At 41.9% G+C, this 24556-nt stretch overlaps 2 protein-coding genes across 4 annotated transcripts in view; both read right to left on the reverse strand.

The window, feature by feature from the left end:
• Positions 1-137: 137 nt before the first annotated feature.
• LOC308284360 (cytochrome P450 2K1-like) lies at positions 138-3730 on the reverse strand (the record flags this gene model as incomplete). The annotated part of the gene is made up of 9 exons (XM_080724954.1): positions 138-385; positions 510-651; positions 785-969; positions 1098-1239; positions 1335-1514; positions 2696-2856; positions 2944-3093; positions 3185-3347; positions 3530-3730. The coding sequence occupies 9 exons, from the start codon at positions 3728-3730 to the stop codon at positions 165-167; spliced, it is 1545 nt and encodes a 514-aa protein (XP_080581080.1). The 3' UTR covers positions 138-164.
• Positions 3731-4712: 982 nt separating this feature from the next.
• The window catches only part of abca3b (ATP-binding cassette, sub-family A (ABC1), member 3b), a 67191-nt gene continuing 47347 nt past the window's right edge, over positions 4713-24556 (reverse strand). For all 3 annotated transcript variants that reach the window (XM_080724953.1, XM_080724951.1, XM_080724952.1), the window contains exons 19-31: positions 24115-24421; positions 22785-23058; positions 20413-20617; positions 19480-19699; positions 18584-18742; positions 16779-16951; positions 16270-16404; positions 15125-15319; positions 12355-12542; positions 10946-11116; positions 9143-9339; positions 8440-8513; positions 4713-8222 (exon numbers count right to left, since the gene is read on the reverse strand). In XM_080724953.1, the coding sequence (XP_080581079.1) occupies positions 8091-8222; positions 8440-8513; positions 9143-9339; positions 10946-11116; positions 12355-12542; positions 15125-15319; positions 16270-16404; positions 16779-16951; positions 18584-18742; positions 19480-19699; positions 20413-20617; positions 22785-23058; positions 24115-24421 (2430 nt within the window). In that variant the 3' untranslated portion in view covers positions 4713-8090. The remainder of the gene's footprint in view (positions 8223-8439; positions 8514-9142; positions 9340-10945; positions 11117-12354; positions 12543-15124; positions 15320-16269; positions 16405-16778; positions 16952-18583; positions 18743-19479; positions 19700-20412; positions 20618-22784; positions 23059-24114; positions 24422-24556) is intronic.

Raw genomic sequence — 24556 nt, forward strand, 5'->3', positions numbered from 1 at the left:
ATTAGTGTGCAATTTGCATTCTAAGTGTTTATATTATGAATAGTATGAATAGTACTGTAATAATGTCTTGATCGCCTCTTGTCTTGATTGTTTAAACATGACATCATGGGATAACAAGCTTGATAAGCCCAAAGCTTATTGATACCGGGTACTCAATAAATATCTTATCGGGTTATCGAGCTACCATTGTTTAGGGCTCCATCCCTACTGACAGCACACAGCTGGTGAGGTGAAGGGTTGAGGGTGAAACCTACAGCTGCCATCAGATCCAGTTCATCCTCTGTTACCCCAGGTGGAGGAGTGAAACGAAAGCGCTGGAGGAGAGAGGTGAGGAAGAGGAAAACCTCCATCCTAGCCAGACTCTCTCCTGGACATGCCCTACGACCTGAAACAACAAGTTGTTGCAACAGTTAGAGCTGTGCTTGAACTGAGAAAGAAATTACAATATGCCAACATCACTTCAAACATAAAAAAATAAAAACAGTATAATGATAACAATGCTATAATACCTGCAGAAAAGGGCATGAAGGCATCCCTCTTGACAAACTGACCCTCTTCATCCAGAAAATGATTGGGGTTAAATGCGTGTGGGCTTTCCCATTCAGTCTCATCATTCAGGACAGAAGTAAGTAGAGGAATCACAGGAGTTCCCTGTTCCCAAAAATAACAGGTCTATTACTAAAACCCCAAAACAATGACCACTTGTTTCATGTTTTAAGAGGAACATGGCATTCACATACATATTTATTTAGACATTTTAATTGTTAAAGTAAAAGTAATTTACCTTCTTGATATAATATCCCTGGAAGGTGACATCTTGGATAGTGATGTGAGGAATTGAGAGAGGAACAATGTTGGCTACTCTCTGGATCTCATGGATAACAGCATCAGTGTAGGGTAAGTTCTTCCTGTCTTCTACAAGCACCTGACGACTTCCAATCACCCTGCTAAGCTCTTCTTGAACCTCATCTGGGTTGAAAATGAATAAGCATTATTCACTAATCCTGTTTCATAATCACTTTAAAATATATATTTAATCTGAGAAAGCTATAGTATTTGTCGGCTCATATCTCATCAGATTTAACATGATTGTCTACCTTGAATATGGGGGTACTTGGCCATCAACAGTAGACCCCATCTAATTGAATTTCCTGAAGTATCAGTTCCAGCTACAAACAGGTCCTTCACACTGTTGAGCAGGTTCTCCTCATGATAATGTGAATCCATAATTCCAGAGTCCTAATATAAACAGACAGGTGAAAAGGTAAACATTATAGTAATGGAGCGTTGATGGGAATAATAGTAGCGTAAAATTATAACTGTAGATATTTTACCTCCAAACTTTTCTTCCGCGCCAGGAATGAATCTATAAAGCCTCTGAGCATTTGAGGGTTCAGAGTTTCCTTCAGACCCCTAATTATTCTTCTTGTGTCCTCTTTGCTGTTTTCAATGTTCTTCACCAGGATCCTCCAGGTTTTCATCCAAGGGCCCAGCCAGGGAAAGGCATTATACACCTACAATGCAAATAATGACATTTTAAAGTGACAACTACTGTTTCTGTGACATAACGACCAAAGACTATAACTAGAAAGATGCAATTCTGGGAAATCGCAAGTGTGGTTGCACTGACACAAGTCGCGAAGAATCCGCTGGGAAATGAATTCCGTCTTACCATTTATATTAGATATTGTGATGGCACGAGAAGCACAATCTGGCTAGCCATCGTCAAAGAAAAGGGACAAACTGCGCCCTCTCAGCGTAGCACTACGTCTGTTCTTGAGAGATTACGTGAAGCATGACAAATCCTGTCTGATTGGACCTTACCGGTATATTATTCAATCAAAAAGGGACAGAAAAAGTCCATTGAGTTCAATTGACTATGGGTTTACAGAAAAAAAAACTATGGGTCCACTAAACTCAATGGACTTTTGGGGTTACAGTTACAGAAAAAAGGTTTACCCCCCCTGAGGGATACAAAACCCAGATTAATCAGGTTCAAAGTGGGGTCATTATAAAAGTTCCACAACAATTTGTTGTAAAATCAGTTTTATTTTGTATCCCCCTCCGAGGGATACAAAAATCTCCCCCCGGCCACTTGAAGAAATGACTGCATATGTTATGTATAACCTTTATATTTACCATCAATGATAATACAATACATTATGATATTTGATAGCTTATAGGAGTAGGCCTGATAGCTATTGTTTTGGTACAGCCTATCTTGTTATGGTTCAGCTCGTCCTTGAAGCAGCGACAGTTTAACTGTGATAATTGTGCCTCCTTGCAGAACTACTGTACCATACCACTGACATGAGTGCTACCGTACTTCTACCCATGATATCATGTACCTAAAGCATAACCATCACCACCTAGGCTAGAATATTGTCTGGTCTCCTAATGCCTCATCGATTAATTATTGATCCAGAATTCCCACACAGTTTTACTCACTTGTACGTGTGTGTGTGTGTGTGTGTGTGTGTGTACACTCTCTACCTTAAAACATTTACATGAAAATAATTAAGTGTACAGACTATTAAGTTTCATTTTTAGTTCATTTGGTTGCTAATCAGAATTTATTGTCTTTAGGATATACTGATTAAAACTAATACGATTTGATGACAAGCATGAATATTTCTTCAAAAAAATAGAAAATATTGTATGTCTTCAAGGAGTTCAAGCAACTGTCCTTCTATACCTGAATGGCAGCTGATCCTGTAAGATGTACGGCTTCATTGTTTCTGTCCACCATTGCTTGGAACACAGGATCAGTGTATTCAAACCTGTCCCCATAGACAATGGCTGATATAACATTGGATGCTGCATAATTCACTGCCTGGGTTGAATCAAAGGCTTTGCCTGTGACACACAGAGTCTATATTAGGTCAAAAGCTTCAATAAAAAAAAGAGGCATTATGATTTCCACAACAGTACAGATTTGGTTACCTTCATGTTTTTCAATTGCATCAATCAGGTAATGACATTCCTGTATGATTTTCTCTTCACTCATCTTCTTTCCCATGCCAAAGTCTCTCAGGTTAGTCAAGGCAAAGCGCCTCATCTCTTTCCAGGACTCACCATTGGACAAAATGATGCCTAAGTACACACAAGCATTCTTAACCTGGTCCAAGGCATAAAATCAGATGTGACAAATGAACTGAGCTACACAAATCATACAGAACTTTACCATGTCCTTTACTCCAGTCATAGAATACAGGAGTGATCTCTCTGTCTCCAAACTCCTCAGCATAGTTGACCAGAGCCTGTTTGACTGTCTTGTATCCTGCCAGGACCACTACTTTCTTATGTCCAAGGTGGATTGTGAACACTGGTCCATATTTATTGGACAGCTATAGAGACAAAATGAGAGATGTGTAAAATGATGCGATACATAGTACAAGTCTAAATACTTTTAAAGACACTCATTTGATAACTTACAGTTAATATTTCACGCACAGGTGTTTTTGCTTGTCACATACAGTATGAAACAAAGTTAAGAAACATACATATGAGTAACAATAAAAAATCTTACATAACAAAGGGAGGTGTGTAGTCTACCGAGATCTAGCTGCAGTAAGTTTCCAAGCAGAGGCAGAGGCCTGGGTCCTGGAGGTTCCTTTCTTTGTTCCTGGGTGCTGGAGGAGAAGAGGTAGAGAACAAACAGGAGAACAACAGCTCCCAGCAGAGTGACTGAACTGGGAGACTGGAAAAGATGATCTTCTAAAAGAGACATTGTTCCCAACAAACTCTCAACTTGAGTCCCTGAAGTGAGCTGGCAAACCGTCCTTCCCTTTCCCCTATACAACTAGCTCCCTTAGTTTGTGGGCACAGTGGTAATCTAGGATCATAGATACACGAAGAACATATCAGTCTAAACAGAACATCCAATCAATTTCTATGTTCAGTACCATCACTTGATGCAGACAGTGCAGGAACAACACACCGATTAGTAGTCTAGGACTGAGGCCACCTTCTAAATCCTGACCTAAGCTTTCTGAAAAACTTAAAATATTTATTCCAAAATGACAAATGAATTCTGTTGTTATATACTGTATATAGCAACAAGAACCCCGGTAACAAAGGTCCTGTCTTGAAAGGTAAAAACCCCAAAAGGGGTTCCCCTCCTAAATGGGTCAAGGCGGTCGAGTTCCATTTGATATCCTTCCATCACAGTTCACAGATCGTGTTGCTGTGTTTGCACATTGTTGTACTTAGCCCAGCAGATATGGGAGTTGAAGACAGGGTATGCTGCTCTCAATTGAGCAACTGGTTATGGTTGCAGCTCATCCAGTCCTAATTATAACGTTTGATAAACTCACAATGTAAACGGGGTACAGACCAAGTGATTGCTAGTCTAGTCTACAGGCTAATAATAGGCAAAATTCAGTTGTTACTATGTCTAAAGACAGATTAACTCAGGTTATCACAATTCATGCATGAGAGGGTTAAGAAGCTGTGAAAATACTTGTAGATCTGCTGTTTTCAGTCAGGGGAAGGGGGTACTTGGCTTCAGAAATCAGTAAGGGGATACTACAGCCAAAAAAGATTGTGAACCACTGTGATAAGGGGTCTGTCGGCACCCCATCTTAGGAATTCAAAGACATTTACACATTTCTCCAACTACCTCTGATGACGTCTTCTTTCAGTCATTTATATTTGGAGTGTAACAGCAGTTTAAAATTCTATTAAAAAATAGGTGGAGAAAAAAATAATTTGCATAGAGCATTATTTATTTAAAAAAATGCAATAGGCCTACATATACATTTGACAAGGTCAATTTGATGGAACAGTACACACAATTACAATAATGTAAATTCCCTTTTTAAATGATACATTGTATTTCGGCATTACAACCACAATGTTCATTGTATTTCGGCATTACAACCCTTCAATGTTACAAGTGCGCAACTATTTCAAACTTTCTTTTGCTCAGACTGAAGACGGACACGATTTCCATTGATTCTCAAGTCATAAGCAAAATGAGACAAGTAACAAAGGTCAGGAGTTTAACCACTCAAGGCCTATATCATACGTCGTCAAACGATGGCGTCACGAGAAAATAGCCAATCTACAAACTCACAGAGCACTGCATGATGCTTTGAGAGCTCGTAGTAGATCAGCTAATTTTTGCAATTTTAAAAGTTTGAAAGTGGCTAATGCGTCCTTTGACCAATAAGCACCATGTGTTAGTATCTTCCGGGAATACCAGCCTATTTCCTACTGTATGTCTGCATACTTCCCATGCCTACCATTTTGTCTCCCATCCATGAAAGCACACTAAGCCATAACAAGCAAATGGTTAACAAAGCTGATTCATTTCACTGAATGCTTTTTGCTTTGTCTAAATAATAAATACATTCATCTCAACTCCTCTGTTAAGTGAGCTTTGGGAATGTTATTTGTCACCCGTACACTGTAGTTATCCAATGTCATCTTCACATTTATTTACAGAAACGGACACTTACACAGGATATGAAAGGAGGAAGACTATATTCATCGTTCCTCTACAGTATGTGAGGCTTGTTAATGTCATACATATAATCTGCTCAAACATTCCTTCTGAAAATATATCGCTCTCTTCTGTCAGTTCTTAAAAAAACAGAAAGAGGCTATGACAGAACAATCATCGTGCACACACGAGGAGGGAAAACAAGCAATCATCATAAGCCTGAGTCACATTTGTGTCACAAGACTGAAAGTAATTAATCTATAAGCTCAAAAGCGACAAGTTGCGTTGTGAGCTTGTAGATCTGCTGTTTTTGTGTAGTGGTAATGGGCTGGTTTACTCGCCCATAGCAGCTAATGTAATGCTCCTATACACACATCGTTTTTAAGTAATCATACCACAGTTGTAGACTGGTCTGAGGTAAGGGATGATGTGCGCTCTAACCCCCGCAAACGGAAAGAAGACTTATACACACACACAAACTACGTTTTATCAACATGTGTTGCATTAAAACAAAACATGATGGTACAAGTCATTGTAATCTTGCAGGCAGTGTTGATTTTGACAGGAAATAAAATGTATTTTGTCTGATTTTACACTTGGTTGCATGCTGAAAATAGCCGATCTACGTGTTGTGAGCTACTGTACTGTAGACCTGCTATTTTCAGAGCACAAAAAAGCGATACCAAACATAACATTTTACTCTAGTTTTTATCTGTAGACTGAATTGTCAATATATAGTCTCAGTTTTAGTCATCATAGCTTAGTTTTTATTTAGTTCTTATTTAGTTTTGGTCAGACTCAGTGAAGAAAGGTAGTCGACGAACTTTTTTTGTCATAGTTTTAGTCGATGAAATCAACACTGCTTACAGGAATAGATCGAAATCCGTCCCGACGCGATCCACAGCGGCTTGCTTGGTTTACAGGACAAGACATTTGAAAGTACTCTTTGTCAGATATAGAAACCACATGTAAACCTAGGTGGTTAACATGCATTTACACTCTTATCCGACAAAGACATATGTGTTATCACACACACCGCTGCTGATTCGCTTGGAAGCCAAAACAAAAGATAAGCCAAGGAGCCTTCTTTTCCCCCCACGCGTGCTAAAACCATTCAGTCATGCTCAATATGCCCTCTATTCAACATGTTCTGAACGTCATTCGAGGACAAGTCTTCAGTCAGACGGTAACGGAGCTTCCAGTGTTTTTGCTCGATGGTTCCCAAGGCCATGCAGATCTAGAAATTGTAATTCAGGCATGCATTCATGAATGCACCCGGTACACCTATAAATAGCTGTTAACGAGTAAATTGTTCGAGTACCATGAATATGTTAGATTATTTACACCCGGCAAAGACGTTAAGCGACTTTTAAACCCATTAAGACCGGGAACGCATCTGTGTCACGAAACCACTTTAACCATTATTTCTTATACATCACCTATTCAAAAATAGCAGATATACAAGCTCATAGCGCGGCACTTGGTGCTTGTAGAACTGGTATTTTTGAAAAAACATGAACATTTGTGCAAATCTTTGAATATATATTATTTTAAAGTGAACATTTTTACTGAAATCTTTGCTTCTGGGTGGTCCCTGGAACAACATATTTTGAGATGGGGTTCCGCGGTCAAACACATATGATTTTAGGGGTCCTTGACATTAAAAACTTTGAGCACCACAGATAAAGAAAAATAAGCTTTTCAGAAAACCATTAGGATTTAGAAGTCATTTTTAGGTATTTTCAGGTCTTAATGGGTTGAGGATGATCAGGCATTACAAGTATCAGGGTGGGACAGTGGGATAAACCCTCGTCATTTGTTAGGTAAGGCTAACGGTGGACAACCGACGGCTGCGTCAAATGGGAGTGGTTTATGCCCTCTTAGTGATCGACAGTGTCAAAAACTGCATTCATTCTCGGAAACACGGAAATCAAGCGATAAAACAATAATATATAAATAACGGAAAAGAAAGGCCACACACATAAAAAATACACACACGTTTAAGTTGTCGTCGGTCATACACAGTGAAACAATAAAGCAGCGTAGTGCCTACACAGTCAAGTCCTCAGTGTCCGTTTAACTCTGAGAGAAGTACAAATGGAAACAAATTTGAACTTCTCTCAGAGTTGAATCAGCACCGTGGATTTTACGGTGCAGTTCGATTTTCCAGTGGTCATCATCGTGGTCATCTTCAAACTCACATAAAAAGGTGCAACATTTAAGATTTTCTTCTTTCTCTTTTTTTACTTGGTATATAATTGACCCCATCCCCCACCAGTTACAACCGTTGCTTCATTAGGTTGTCTTATATAATAACAAGAAATGGCGTGATTGAGGCTGGAGGCTGATGTGTGCGTGCCGGGGCCCAGGGCGTGTGCGTGACGGTCCAATCCCGCGGTAAAAGGGTCACACATTGAGCCAGAGATACGCGGCCACCATGAACGAACAGAGGCCCACAGCACCTCTAGCTGCCCACCCTGCAACCGCACAGTGGTGGAAGGCCTGTGTGTTGTTGTGTGTCCAATAAGCACAATATGTTGTATAACTGTATATATATTTACACACAGACCATCCACACACACTGTGTAATACGGGTGGGACCGGGTGGACGGACAGACGAATGGATGTCCTCTTCATTCTTCTCTCATTTCCTCCGGCCCTCCGTGCAGTGTTGGAACTGGGCAAAGCTGAGGAACACTTGCTCCAGTGATATCTGGCTCACGCAGTAGTCTTCGATGCGGTACTTCTCTTTGGCTGCCTCCAGAGTGCCAAACACCTGGTTGTGGGTGTGGGTGGAGAAAAAGAATGAAAAGTATTGGGTAAATACATTTAGGGTGCTGGCAGCAGCATGTAACTAAGGCTTTGATTGAGTGGTGGTTGTGGCTGTTGAAAGCAACCAGGCATTGTTGCTCCACTAAAGCCAGTTGTTACACCTTTTCTCCTCTAGAGGGGGCTCTAACATCAGAAATGAAAAGACATGCAGGTTCTTTTACCTGTGCCCAAGTGAGTGTCTTGTCAGTCAAGTGGTAGTGCACCATGCCATGGTGCTCATCCTTCAGTAGACTACCTGTGGTTGGATGAGAGAGACCATTTTGGTAAAAATCCATGTCCTCATCCATTTACGCTGATTGGTCATCTGTACAGCAATGTCAAAATGTATTTTTTCTGTTGATATGAAGTTCAGTTAATTGTTCTCGATCATCATAGTTTAACCTCTTTGACACGATACTTAGTTGATTGAGGTCCCCCAGGGCAAAAAGATTGGTGTATTGCTTGCCAGTGGCAAAAAAAAGTAAGGACATTCACACATTGTACACTAATGACATCAGAGTTACTAAACCTTTCAGTACAACCTTGGCAGCTTTTCACAACAAGTCGCTTCGCGCCGCGTTGAGAGCTCGTAACCATTTACAAGCACTTCTTAACCATTTTGTTTTCTAATTTATGGAATTTCTTCGATTTTTCTTTTATTTCTTCGTGAAATTACTGAGAACAATCATTTACTTTGTTTTTAATTCATGAACATTTTTGCCTTTTACGATTGTTTTGGGAAAATGTTCTGAAATAATATAATAATAATTAAAAACAAAACATAGGAAACCAAAAAATAGAGCTGCCCATAAAAAATGTGTCTGTTTGGGAACCACTGTTCTAGATCCAGCGTCCCTGTCCCAACAATATAGAAACAACCCTGACCTGGGAAGGTGCTCTCGATGAAGTCTTTGAAGAGCTGCAGGTCGCTGTCCTCCAGGTCCACCTCTACGTGCACCTTGGCCAGCAGCGTGTAGCCGCTGCCAAACTTGCTCTTCAGGTGCTGCGGGCTGCCCAGACACTTGAACTGACCGTTGACCATGACCGCCAGCCTGGTGCACAGGGCTTCACACTCCTCCATGCTGCAAGCCAGAGGGAAAAGGTGGATGAGAGCTAAGCATGACACATCATCGTGTTCCTGTTTTTAACCACTTTAATACAGGGTTCCCACACATTTCTTTTTACCAATTAATTTCCCAAACTTTTCCCAAACTTTTCCCGAATATTTAACCCAATTTCCAGGACTATATAACAATAATTCAGCTCAATAACAGGTCGCTTACTCCTATGCGCAATGCCCAAAGACAGGTAGTGTATGCGAGTGGTTCTCAACCTTTTCAGGCCGAGCACTAAGAGTTGAGGAATTTTGTATAACACGGTTCTATTGTGAAAATAGCAGATCTAATAGCATTTTATTTGGAGACGCCTTTCAAAACACCCAAGGTTGCCGTACAGTGCATATATTAAAAAAAACATGACAATCAAAACATTCTATATAAAAAAAAGGCAAAGGATACATCAATATATCAATACATCAACATACTGTAAATAGATAAACTGGTATCCCTATTTTGGGCGTGTCATTATAGGCATACTGTACATGCTCTGTGAGCTTATACATAGGATTTAGTCAACATTGCTCATAAGTTGTTAACAGTAGGCAGGCACTGACATTTAAACATGTAATTAAACTTAAAATCCATTTGAAAAAATAATAATAATAAAAGAAAAACACAGTTTAAATTCAAACAAAATGCCTTAATTGCCACCAGGAACAATGCTTCACAGTGTTGGTGCTGACAAGTGTGAATTTCTCTTACCCATAATTATTCATAATAAGACAGGCTGCTGCTTTTATACTTTCATGCACTGAGTACATTTCAAACACAGTGCCAACTACTGGAATATTAATTGGATTTAATTGACTGCTGTTGTGCAACCCAGGAGATTGCTGTCAATTAATATTATTATACGGATCAGTGAGCCAGCAGTTTTCTTTGACTTGTGATTTGGACATGTTGTCTCCGCCAGAAGAGCATGCATTCGTGTGTGTGTGTGTGTGTGTGTGTGTTAGTGTGTTAGTGTGTGTGTGTGTGTGTGTGTGTGTGTGTGTGTGTGTGTGTGTGTGTGTGTGTGTGTGTGTGTGTGTGTGTGTGTTTGCGTGCGCAACTTGCGTGCATGCAAAAAAGCTTCAGTTCAAAGTAAACATTCCAAGAAGTGAAAAGTTCACCGAGTTCACAACAGATGGTTTTAATTTATGCTGCTGTAATGTTCTAATGCTTAGCAGCAGGCCTGATAGCACCCTTGGCGACACCCCAGGAGTGGAAAGCTTAACCAGATTGAAGAGCTGAAAGAACAAAATGGAGTGAAAGGGTAAAATAAATAGTAAACACCTAGACTAAACAGAGTAAAAGCTAAACTAACCCATGTTTGAAGTGAGTGGTGCATTTGAGCATGTGTGTGTGTGTGTGTGTGTGTGTGTGTGTGTGTGTGTGTGTGTGTGTGTGTGTGTGTGTGTGTGTGTGTGTGTGCGCACACGTGTGTGTACCGTGTGTGTACGCCACTTGGTCACCCAGGCCTGCTACTGGTCACCCAGCGGTATCGCAGCTCATGCTACAGTACATACATAGTTACATACTGTACACACTCAGTCAAGCCTTGGAGTGGTGTGCACCACTCGGAGTTTACCTGTGTGAGGTAATGATGATGGCCTTGCCAGACTCTCGTGTGCGCGTGACAGCGTCCCACAGCAGTCTCCTGGCCACAGGGTCCATGCCAGTGGAGGGCTCGTCCAGGAAGATGACCGGAGGACCACCGATCAGGGCCATGCCTGCACTCAGCTTCCTCTTGTTGCCTCCACTAAGGATGGGACCATATGAAATTGTCATGTCACGATTACTGTGACCGAAGAGATTGAGATTTACGATATTATCACGATGATCAAAATATCCCAAACATCCATTAACCCTAACCCGGAAAAAAATCTAGAAGCTCACAACGCTATTTTTTGGCAAAGATATTTGGTAAAGTGAAAAAAAGACTGTATCCAGTACGTTATTTCCAAATCTATTTTACCCATTATAAAGGGTTCAGCTCGGCAAATAAGAGGGTGAATTGATCCCAGTGCATGACGGAGGATAATTTCATGATTACAATTTACAATTTAGGTATTTAGCAGATGCTTTTAATCCAATGTGACTTACAATAAGCAGGTAATACATCAATATAATAAGCAAGATAATATGTCAGTACATCAACAGCAATACAACAATAGCATAGGTAGACCACGATAAATTGAAATCTCCACGATACGATTAGTGTTAGTGTTTTTTTATCACGATAAACAATAATAGTGATTATTGTCCCATCCCTAACCCCCACTATGCAGTTACATAGACCAATAGGGAATGGAGGGGAGGACAAACACTATATCATTCATCACCCAATCAGCCATTTGCCATTCATGAGGGGAGTGATAAAAGGACAGGGAGGCTGATAAGCTTGCACTGATTTGTCACAGCAGTAATACAGCAGCTGACTGGTCAAAGGCAGATAAATTGCCACCGTGGGCAGAAATGGCACCATGAGCCACCATGCCACCGTTTCTTATACTTTCTCATTTTGTCATATGACTAACGGCGACAATAGCAGATCTACAAGCTCACGACGTGTCGCATCACAACACGAGTGAGTATGTAAATCGGCTATTTTTTAGAACCATTTTAAACAATTTCGGAGACAATAGGGATGGCAGGGTTAATGTTGTTAAAATATACAATTAATAATAGCAGCAGTATACACACACACACGTACAGTTCAAACTAGGCCTGTCAAAAATAGTGGAAACAGCAAGCTCTCAATGCGTCACATCTATCAATGTTCTTTTTAAAGTATAAAGTTGTCAAGTATGTCAGTCATATCTGCCATGTGCAACTTCAAAGCCTAAAAGCCAGAAAGTAATGTAATTGTCAACGACAAGAACACAATTAAATTGTTAATCGCAATTATTTGAGTGAAAATTAATCATCATTTGAAATGTCATAATCGTGACAGCCCTAGTTCAAACCCTACTTAGTAGATATGTCTCATATGCGTACCTGTAACTGCGGACCAGTTTATCAGCATGGGGCTCCAGCAGCAGTGACCTGAGGACGTTCTCCACACAACCAGACACATATCTCTCTGGGATTCCTCTGAGCCTGGCATACATACTCAGGGTCTCTCTGCCCGTCATGTGGTCCAAGAGAGCGTCAAACTGGGGACAGTAGCCGATGCGCTGCTGCACCTGCAATTCAGAGATAGAAGGATGAGTAGTCCATGATTCTTAAACCTTTTCATTTCAAGGAACGCCGGTTTGGAATGGTTTAACCCATTTTGGACGGAAACCCCTTTTGGTGTTTTCACCTTTCAGGACGGGGACCCTTTTTGGGGTTCTTGTTGCTATGTACAGTATATAGCAGCATCATGTTTTTGAAATTTTTGAATAAAAAAATATTTTTTTTAATTAAAAAAAAATATTAAAATATTTTTTTTTCAGAAAACCACAATCTACATTGTTTAATCCTCTCAGAGTTACAGACCCATGGGGGTATTTTGGGTTCCTAACTATCAATCATTTAGCTGAAGACCCCTGGAACCCCTTCAAGGACCCCTGACCCCATATTAAAAGATATTGAAGAAAAAAATAAAGAAAATAAATCAGTCTATTAACAGAGTGGTCTCCCTGTCCATTCTTTAACTATCGATACTACAGTATGTTGTGAACTTAAGGCGCACAAATTACAATGTGGTTAAGTGGCAAGGTCGCACTATACAGGAAAAATCTGAAAGACCTCATCCCAGCATTGACAAACTGGCCTCTTGTTGACTAGTGTGGCGACAGTAAACATCTCCTTATCAATAGCAATCTTTACAAGTACAAATGTGCTTCACAAGAACAATTTTGGCACATTTAAGAAATCCACTGAAAAACATTTATGCAAGAGATTGACATGCATAGATTATAAACTACAATCCAACTTTCTAACTCTTAATGAGTTTCAACTCACTTCACCGGGCATCTCCTGGTGCAGAACCAGAGGGGGTTCTGTTTAGAGAAGTCTGCCATTTGCCTTTTTACTTTTACTAGTCCTTACCCGTTCAAAGATATGAGCTCTGAAATGATGTGCAGTGTGTGGGTTATGGGATGTGCACTGTGCACACAGTATATGAGGGATGGAAAGTAACTTTAACTGGTGCTTGCATGATAATATGTAGGAGCATCAATGTAAGAAATACCCGTTTCATTTAATGGCTACAGAGATACTGTGTACCGATCTGCATGATTTTTGGACAAAATCTGTAACAGGGCCAGACAACAGACCCCCCCCCCCCCCCTGCGCCCGCCCGCCCGCACACACACACACACACACACACACACACACACACACACACACACACACACACACACACACACACACACACACACACACACACACACACACACACACACACACACACACACACACACACACACACAGAGAGCTGGTTAAACATGTTGCCTCATGCTAGATGCAGAATAGATATGCCTCAAGCTAGATGCAGAATAGATATAGATACACCATAAAAATGCTAATATACAGCATATGATTTGTGAAAGTGACAAACGGGCTTCACAGTTATGTCAGGTGTGTTCATATGCTAATGGTGATGCGATTTCAGATCAATTGCTCCAGCCACTGAGGAGAAACGCTGTGACAGACACTCACTCAGACAGACAGACAGACAGACAGACACTCAGACAGACAGACATTTTGAAAATTATATGTTTGATGTGTCCCCTTTTGAGGGTATCTTTACTTATATATATAAAAATATAATGAACATTTTCAAAGAAACAAGGACTGCTTCTGTGGAGTAATCACCGGGGCTGGTGGAGGAATGATGCAGAGAATCAGGCAGGTACCCACACACACACACACACACACACACACACACACACAACACCACCCATGCCTGTGTTCTGATATGCCAATTGTTTGAGCTTCAACTATGCTTGCAGTCGTTAAATTCCTAGACACACGTGTGCCGTTTGTGTAGATATCGTTAAAGGATAACTTAGTTTTTTTTACAACAAGAGTTCATATTTTAGATCGTAAATAGAGAAAAGAAAAGATGAGAGTTAAAATGTTTTCATTTACTGCTTTCTATTGTTTTTTATTTCAGAGGGCATGCGTACAAGTGGCTAAATATGTATTTTTAGACACAACCCGGCGATTTCTTTATTACTATTTACAGTAACACTACTAGACCCCATAAGTCACATCTGCCCATGAAAGATTGCGGTGCATCTTGGGAATGGGCTTATTGTGTTTACAAATATATATTTAGCCACTTACGCATGCCCCCACCCACTGAAATTAAAAACATTCAAAACATTTTAACACTCTTTTCTTTCCTTTGTATTTTTATTTTTGTATTATCTTGGACTGACTGTATATATATTTGTACCTGTTGTTGTGCTGCACTGTACCACCCATTACCACTTTTTGTATTAAGAAGAAAAAATAAAAAACATTTGAATTATAAAAAAAAAAACAAACCCATGTTGTAAAAAAACAAAGTTGTCCTTTACGTGATAATAGCGGGTTGATTCAGCCATGACAATACGAGGAAAAATTATGTGCCTGCCTGCATTCACAGCAGGTTCATTGAAGTCGATCTGCGAGAAATCAATGTTATCCTCACAAAGCCTCTTTGAGATTCCCTCGACTGGAATCATCAATATCATGCATGGCTCAAATGTCACGCAATGGATAACTGATAAGACACCAGAGTGACATTTCAAATCAAACAGAGACTGCATTTACTGACAGAATCTCTTCTTACTTTTTTGATATCGCTCAGGATGCTGTATCCGTCGATGTAGGCGTCCCCAGAAGTGACACTCTCGTCCCCAGTCAGCATCTTAAAGGTGGTGGTCTTCCCTGCGCCGTTGAAGCCCAGCAGACCAAAGCACTCTCCTTTCCCCACAGCTAGAGACAGCCGGTCCACAGCCAGCAGAGTCTCACCGCTACTGTACACCTGTGAGACGGAGATAACAGCAGACGTCTTACACCTGGGTCTATCTCAGCTAAACACACATAGCACAGAGGTACGCTATGTTGTCACAAGTGGTTCTTTAATCTTCTCTCCCAAAGGCAAATATGTACAGAATGTGTGCTCAAAGTCGTGCATGCATACACACACGCAAGCGCATAGCCGCATACACACACAAGTACGTATTTCATATCACACTAAAACATACCGTCTGGCCTCCCTGTCCACTCTTGTGTGCAGATAGTGAATAAGTTTCAATTTAACTTTCACGGCTGAAGATAGTTCTGTTTCTAGTTTTTGAGGGGACATACATACATACAGTATGTATATTATACAATCCCTGATGCTTGACCTGTAGCAGTATCTACTGTACATTGTCTGGATCAGGGCCCATTAGAAAGTCTGGAAAGTGTTTGTGGCCCACCCACCTGTCCACACATCTAACACAGCAGCCAGCCATTCAGCTGCTGGATGGCTGGGCCACGTGCATTTTCAGAGCACATATTTATTTTTAATGATCAATCAATCAATTGTGTTCTGACTTGGGTCAGTTCAGATTTATCAATATCACAAAAAGAAAAAATAAACATTTTAAATAACGTTTTTTAAATATACAGTGAATATTATATTGTCTCTGTCTGAGGTGGAAACCTTATTATGTCCGAAACTGTTACTTTTCAGGATTCAAATTAAAAAAAGTGTAGCTTGTAGATCTGCTGCTTTTGATACTTTCGTGTGATGCTGTAGTATGATCAAGCAGGGCATTCATTTACAAGGGGAAAAAAAATAAAAGTTAGAATATGGAGATAAGAGGTTTCTGCCCAACCGCAACAATATTATCATTACATTCTTATGTGTTTTTGACAATTATTTGAGGGCCCACTCGTGGCGCCTTCCCAAGTTCCCGGCCCACAGGTGGGGAAGAGCCGGCGTACCTTGCTGAGTTCCTGCAGGATGAGTGGGCTGCCCACCATGGACTCCACCACCGGCTGGCACTCCAGAACCCTCTTCCTCTCCTCGGCCACATCCCTGTCCTCTGGAAGCAGCGCTGCGTCCCCTATCACAGGTAGCTAAGGAGCAGGGTGAAGGGCACACACACACACACACTGAGTAGCTGCTATTTGACTGTGATTATTGGCCCATCATCAGCATACAATGAGACATTATTTTCAGACCACTATATCGTCGTTGTTGGGTGGAAACCTTGTTGTCTAAAACCTTCCTTTTTTTGTTTTTATTTTAAAAACGATTTAAAATAGTGAAAATAACAACGACTCATATCGTGATGTGTTGTGTGATTGTAGATCGTCTATTTTCACCACTTTTGTGCAACACTCTTGTATGATGAAGTAGGGCTTTAATTTCGAAAAAAACATACACATTTGAAACTTGGGAGATACGAGGTTTCTGCCTGACAGTGACGCTATCATTCATCTCTCCTAACCTGTTTGTGCCGTCTTCCCAGGGAGCCGAGGAAGCGCCGGAGGGTGCGGACACACTGCAGCTCGATGACGAAGAGCAGCGTGATGAAGACCACGCCCTGCACCGAGAAGGACACCAGGAAGCGGCCCACTCCAGGCTCCGACATGGAGAAGTAGTTCTCCTGGTATGTGATGTCTGGAACAGAGCAACGGCGAGCCGTCGACACGTGGGTTCAAAGTCTGCAGTTTTGGGATCTCACACCCAATTAAAGAGCAATACGTACCATTATAAGTTTCAGTCTGGCTTTACCTAAAGCCACGGCACTGAACGTTTTTAATGAACTGATTTTAACTGCCGATTCTGGTTGTCCTGAGGCCCTGGTGCTCCCAGATCTAACAGCGTTCTTTGACACGTGGATCACAGGATCCTGTTATCAAAAACTCGAGCACTGTTTTGGCATCAAAGGTACCGTGATCTGCCTAATATCTGACTTCATAATGTTTACATCCGCGTCCCATCTTACTTGAGGGGTGTAGGGCTCCAATTTGGACCCTCTACTCTTCCTGTTCTTATGCTGCCCCTTGGATCTACTTGTGCAAAGCACAATATTTCTTTCCGCTTTTATGCCAACAGCGTCCAAATCTATATGCCAACACTAACAGCAATGACTAATTTAAGTCTCTGCGAGAATGCTTACATGATCTTGGATGGTCATAAACTTCCTAAATCTTAACAAAAGCAAGCAAGACCAAAATTATAAATTGCAGTCTCTCTTTCCAATTCACTCTGCCCTCTAAGCTCCAACATCTGCTCTGTCAAGAACCTTAAGTTGGCATCACCTAAGACATTCTTTTCTAATTTCATACACAGATCAGCTCAGTAGTTCAAACATTTTTCGTAATGGAACTGTCAATTTCTTTCCGATTCCAACCCGTTCTGAAAAAAGAATCAAATGACTATACCAAACCCGGGTGATTTCTTTTTTTTTTTTTTTTTTTACGGATCCATACCGTATCCATACCCTGTGAAATTTGATTATTTACGAGATTCCTAGAGACTCGACTATTTTCTGATTATTAAAGTTTGTGTTCTTTTTTTCCCTTTATCCCACGATTTTTGTAGCCCATTTTTTCACCCAGTGCTAATTCCCTAAACTGTAATCCGGGGCTCTGCTCTCCCTCTGCCAACCTGGGGAGGGCCTGTAACTGAGCTCATGCTTCCTTCAGTGCATGAGGAGTGAGCAAGCCGCTTCTTTTCACCTGACAGATGGGAGCTTCCCTGGTTGGACATAGCAGGTGGAAGGAACACATTATTCCAACCAGTTCCTTTCCCCTCCATCAGGCGCCCCGGCTGGCCAGGGGGAGTCATTATAGAGACCATGATTACTGCATGTTTTTGTGAGGGTATCTACCCTAGGAGACACGGGGAGAACATGCAAACTCCACACAGAAAGGCCCTTTTGCCAACCCCACCTAAGGTGTGGGAGCTGATGAAGCTGAGGAGGGAACCCAGCGCCCACAGCGTCCTTGGCGGGAATCGAACCCAGGAACTTCGCTACCGTGCCCTTTTTTAATGTTTGCTTTTCACCTGGCATTGAGCCTACATTTGAGCTGTGGCTGGCTCCAGACTCTCTCAATATGAGATCGTCCCAGTCCATAGGTTTTTAAATCTTCAATCTTAGTTGAACCTGGCCTCCTGATGTGTACTGTTGCTGTAACCCTTCTTTTCTGTTATGTTGTCCTGTTTGTAATGTCCCGTCTTGTTTTTCTCATTGCAACTCTTTCTGCTGTTTTGATATTTTTTTATCTTTTCAGTGACATTACTCACTTAAAGTCTTGCAGATGATCTCGGCAATGGGATTGGAGGTGCAAAAGGAGATGAACTCGTAGTTCTGGTAGAACTGACAGAAGGACATGCCCAAGCAGTAATTCGGGAAGATCAGGAAGACCTTGTCCAGCAGATTGGCCAGGTACTGCAGCTTCAGCTCTGGAGGAAGAGGGAATCAAGAGCCACCGCCTTTTTATTTTAGTTTTTGTGGTTGTACTGTTAAGTAACTTGAAAAATAACCATAAAAACCAACAAGAAAAATAATCGTGATAAGATTGTGTATCGTGATACAGCTTGGAAAAGTATTGTGATATTCAGGGTTCCCACACATCTTTACCAATTAATTTCCAAAACCTTTCCAGAATATTTAACCCGATTTCCAGGACTATATAACAATAATTCAGCTCAATAACGAGTCACTTACTCCTATGCGCAATGCCCAAAGACAGGTAGTGTAGGCCAGTGGTTCTCAACCTTTTCAGGCCGTGACCCGCGAAATAATCATATTTTAACTGGGGACCCCGGCACCCTGACGAGCACTAAGAGTTGAGGAATTTTGTATAACACCGTTTTATGGTGAAAATAGACGATCTACATGCTCACAACGCCTCGCGTTGCGAGGCGTTGTGAGCATGTAGATCTGCAATTTTCACAATTTCTGCCTCTAATATTTGACAATTTGGCCAATGTTTAATTTGTCATTTCAGAGGTATTGACAAAATCAATAGCCAAAGACAATGCATAGTTATTTTTTTTCCAGGACCTTCCAGGACCCTTGATCAATTCCAAAACCTTTCCAGTACTGGAAAAATATTTTTCCAATTTCAAAATATTTCCAGGAATTTCATGACCCTGGTTATTGTATTTTTCCATATGGCCCACCCCTAACTGTTCACCTGGGATGGTCATGATGGTGACGGTCAGGAAGGTGGCGGTGCCAGAGATGATGTTGAAGATGGTGAGGCGAGTGTAGGCGGTGGCGGCCGTGTGGAACAGGAAGCTGAGCAGGTACATGAGAGGGATGATGGCCCAGCCGTACAGCAGCAGCAGCAGCAGCACGTCCACCAGGTGGTTGTTGTCCACGAACGCCTTGACCGCAAACGCCTGGAACACCACCTGACACGATGACGGCCAATGACAGGAGGGGAGAGAGAGCGTGAAGGAGGGGAAGGTAGAGGGTAGGGCAGCAATATGTCACGATTACTAATTTAACTCACCGTGAAAAGTTTGGCGAGTTATAAAGGCCGTCTAAAGTTGGGGGGGGGTGTGTGTGTGTGTGTGTGCAGGCGGGCGGGCGGGCGGGGGGGGGGGGGTCCGGCCCTGTTACAGATGTTGTCCAAAAATCATGCAGATCGGTACACAGTATCTCTGTAGCTGTTAAATGGAACGGGTATTTCTTACATTGATGCTCCTACATATTAGCATGCAAGCACCAGTTAAAGTTACTTTCCATCCCTCATATACTGTTTGCACAGTGCACATCCCATAACCCACACACTGCACATCATTTCGGAGCTCATATCTTTGAACGGGTAAGGGCTAGTGAATCCAAAATACACTCATTATACTGTCAAACGATTAAACTATATGGAATCTTCAAAAAGGTTGTGGGGGTCCCTGCTTCTTCTCTCTCTCAACTAAGGGGTCCTTGGCCTGAAAACGTTGAAGACCCCATGCCCTAATCCATAAAAATCCTACATGTTAATTTAATTCTGACCTGCAACAAGGGTCGCCTTTTATACTGTGAGAGTTGATCAGCATCACCAAGGACCTTACTGTGAAGTGTGAACACGTGGCATCATCTTTCAAAAGGTTTTTTTTTTACTGACCAGCATGAGGATGCAGGGCAGCAGGAAGTTGACGAGGTCCCACAGCAGGGCAGAGAACCAGAAGTTGGAGAGGTAGACCCCGCTGACCTGCTGCACGTGCTTGGACTTGATGGAGCGCTCTGTGACCAGCAGCAGGGCGAAGGTGCTGGACAGGGAGGCCATGCCATACATCAGGTTGATGGCTATGGCGAAGCCAGTCTGACCCCTGAGGAACACAGAGAGAGACAGGAGAGAGGAGGATGAGGACAACACATTTTAGACCTAGAATTATTTAATGCTTTAACTATAAAAACAAATAGCAGATAAACAAATCCTCAGAGTTGTTGATCTGCTATTTTTGAAAAGATTGTGAAATTTTGTGCAAGTCTTGTGTGCAAGTCTTGAATGTTTGACCCGATTCTATAAATGTCTCCTAATCCTAAAACCTACCTTTCTATGTCAGTGGTGCTCAAACTTTTTCATGTCAAGGACCCCCAAAATGATAGGGCCACAGACCCCCATCTCAAAATATTTTGTTCCAGGGACCCCCAGAAGCTTTGAGTTACAAATGTTCGCTTTAAAATGTTCAAAACTTTGCACAAATTGTAATGACTTTTCAAAAATAGCAGATCTACAAGCTCACAGCGCACCACTCGGTGCCGCGCTGTGAGCTTGTATATCTGCTATTTTTCAATATTTAAAGCATAAAATAATGGTTAAAGTGGTTAAAACGTTCCAGATCTTAATGGGTTCAGAGGATTTGCTGAGAAAACTGGCATAAAGAAAACAGGCAAAAAGAGTATAATGCTTAATTTGTACTCCGGTGTACGTCATCGTTGCACAAAGAATATAGCCCATCTTCAAGCACACACCGCGTCGTATTGTGACATGCTGTGAGCACGTAGACAGGCTATTTGCAATATGAGACACTGTCATACCACTTAGTATAAATCAGGCTTAGACAGATGTGAGAATTGAGACAAATAAAACTTGCTTCCAAGGTGGACGTCACATTTATCACATTTCTCACCGTGCCATCAATTTACACTTTTCTCGCCTCCTCTCGTCAATTCCAGACGGGGGGAGACATCGATCGGATCGGGAACCAGCGGCGGCCGGTCATCAATAACCCTCCCACCCCCACCCCGTATCCTTGCTTGTACTCAGTGTTGAAACGTAACTAAGTACATTTACATTTGTACTGTAAAGTAATATTTTAAGGTATTTGTACTTTACTGGAGTATTTCCAGTTTCCAATACTTTTAACTTCTACTCCACTACATCTCAGAGGCAAAAAATTTACTTTTACTCCAACTACTAATTGAAGACTAAATAAATAAATCAATCAAAAAAAGCTCACAATGCGTTGTGATTCGACAAGCTTCTACATCTGCTATTTTCAAAAGACATTTATACATTGAAAACTTGAAATGGCACGTTCTACACAATGTTTACTTTTACTTGATGCCAATACCGCTTAGGGATTGTGGGAAGTGCATGCAATCATACCGAGATATTCACTTTACAGTAAGCAGTGAATATTAGTACAGATGGGTCTTACATTGCTTCAATTATCAAATCAATTTCTGTACAACTACTTTGCGTTTTAATGGCTGACATTGTACTCATCATTTTTCAATGAGAGTAAAGCAAGCCTAATAAAATTAGCAAAATCGCTAAATTCACCAGAACAAAAACATCTACCCTGTTAACTCAGTCGGTGCCATATTTAAAGTGGGATGACCTCTTATATTGCCGGTTCGCCAACAAAGGGTTAAAAAAATAGTGTGCACGCTGGTGCACACATTCGTGCACAGATCATGCACTATGCATGTGCATGCTTTTCACAGCTTTCAAACAAAAAAATCCGCTTGGAAATCCGTTCAGGCATTCAGGAGAAAGGAGCCCTTATGTTTTCTTCAAATGTAAACAAACATGGCTGCCATGTTTGAAAGATGGGGTTGGTATGGGGGTTAAACATGCAATTTCGCGATCGCGATCATGCCTAGTACACTGTTGGAGGTCCAAAAAAAAAATTTTCAAAACATTTTTTTTCAATTTTTTTTTTTTTTTTTTTTTTTATTATTTTATTAAAAAAGACGTTCAGAAGACGTCTGGCAGGGAGGTCCATAGTGAAAAAGACGTTTTAAAGACGTTTTTATCATAGAAACGTTTTTTTTGGCAGGGTATGAGTTAAAAAGGTTTCGGGGGGAGGACCTCCAGAACTCTGCTTGGGGAGTTCCACACCCCCCCAAAATACCCCAAAAAAATCTCCTTAATTCCAATGTTGGCAACCCTGCCTTAACTCAAGTACATTTTGAATATTTAGAACAGTATTTTTTACATTGCCAGTATTGATACTTTTACATAGGTAAAACATGGCTTGCACTCACTCAGTGATCTGGCTCTGGGCGGACTCAGAGAGGTTGCGTGGCATGGGCTGGTTCCCTGTGTGGATGGAGGCGTTGGGCCCGGCCAGGAGCTTGAACAGGGCGTTGTCCACCATCATGAGGGCCGTGGCCGGGGTGTGGTAGCCCTCGTTGTTGAAGTACGCCGTGGCCTCCGCGAACACGCTGCTGCTGCCGCGGAAGGCCGCGCCCACCACACACTGCTCGTTGAACGCCCCACCCTCCGCCTCCGCCTGGGTCAGGACGTAGTCAGTGAAGTCTGGATGGGGGGGGAGGGCATACAGGGTATGAATCAACAGTCTGACGTGGTTTATACACTCGCTTTTCAGGCCATTTTGATTTACATTTTTCACCCAGGTGAAACCTAGTGAAATAAATTCACCGGGTTTAAAGTGGTTAAAGGTAGCAGGGTAAGTGATTTCATTTAATTTGAATAATAACAAAATGGGTCTATGTTCTGATACTACTATAGTACTATAGAGTGTTTGGTGCATATTTGCCGCCCTATCTGAGGAGAAAAATCACACCCGTGTGAACTGAGCGGTGGTCGTGGAGGCTGCGCAACAGCAAAACAAATATATATATACCTGTATATATATATTATAAAAAATATTAAAACAATATTAAACAAAATATTAATAATAAAATGCATGTCACTCAGGCCGCCACTGGTATCCATCCTTGTGTGTGTGTGTGTGTGTGTGTGTGTGTGTGTCTGGTCTGGCCTGAACAACAGCGCCCCTCCCTTAACATGTGTGGTCAAAAAAGGTACTGTAGGCTACATACAGACACGGACGGACGGACGGAAGGAGACAGACAGACCCACACACACTGCCACGTATAGGAGCGTTGTGACCACCGCTCAAAAAAGCTGTTCCAGTTTTCCCTGTAGGTGACGGCCTTCCTCCAATCAGGATAAAGTACTCTGGGGCCTTCCTCCAATCAGGATAGAGTGGGGCCTTCCTCCAATCATGATCAAGTCCCCCACTCGATCATGAATGGAGGAAGGAATCCTGCAATTCAGGGCCTTGGTGTGCGTTTCTAAAAGTGAAAATTTCTTAAGTGACAATTTAAGGACTATTAAGAGCCTTTTAATACCTCTAAAATTAAAAATTAAACATTGGCCATATTGTGAAAAATGTAATTGCGTTGCGAGGCGTTGTGAGCATGTAGATCGGCTATTTTCACAATAGAACCTGTCATACAAAATGTAATGCCTCAACTCATAGTGCTCGTCAGGGTGGGGGGGTCCCCAGTTAAAATACAATTATTTTGGGTGTGGCGGGCTGAAAAGGTTGAGAACCACTGCTCTTACCGGTGATGTTGATGAGCCGCGCCAGCTGTGCAGTGAGCTGGGAGTCGTAGGCGCCGGCGAGGGTGGCCGCTAGGGGCCCGGCTCCGGCCTCCAGGGCCACGGGGACCCTGGTGGGGCCGTAACGGCTGAGGGCCAGCCTCAGCTGCGGGGAGCTGTGGTGGTTGGGCAAGGAGCGGGCCACAAACAGGGCTATGGTGGTGAAGACCAGGGGAACCAGGAACTGGGCCACCATCACCTTCCAGTTCCTCCAGCTGTACAGCGCCCTCTTCAGGAACATGGCGTAGAACTGCTGCATGTATAATCTCACCTGGTGTGGGGGGGTAAAAAGGAATGCAAATGTTAAGAGTTGTTCATTTAAAGGAATAGTTCACCCCAAAAATGAGTTCAATCCCCATCCGGAATCAATGGGGGTACATTTATTGTAATCAAATTATTGTCTTAG

Source organism: Nannobrachium achirus (assembly GCF_963921795.1).
Source record: "Nannobrachium achirus genome assembly, chromosome: 4".
NCBI classification, from domain to species: domain Eukaryota; kingdom Metazoa; phylum Chordata; class Actinopteri; order Myctophiformes; family Myctophidae; genus Nannobrachium; species Nannobrachium achirus.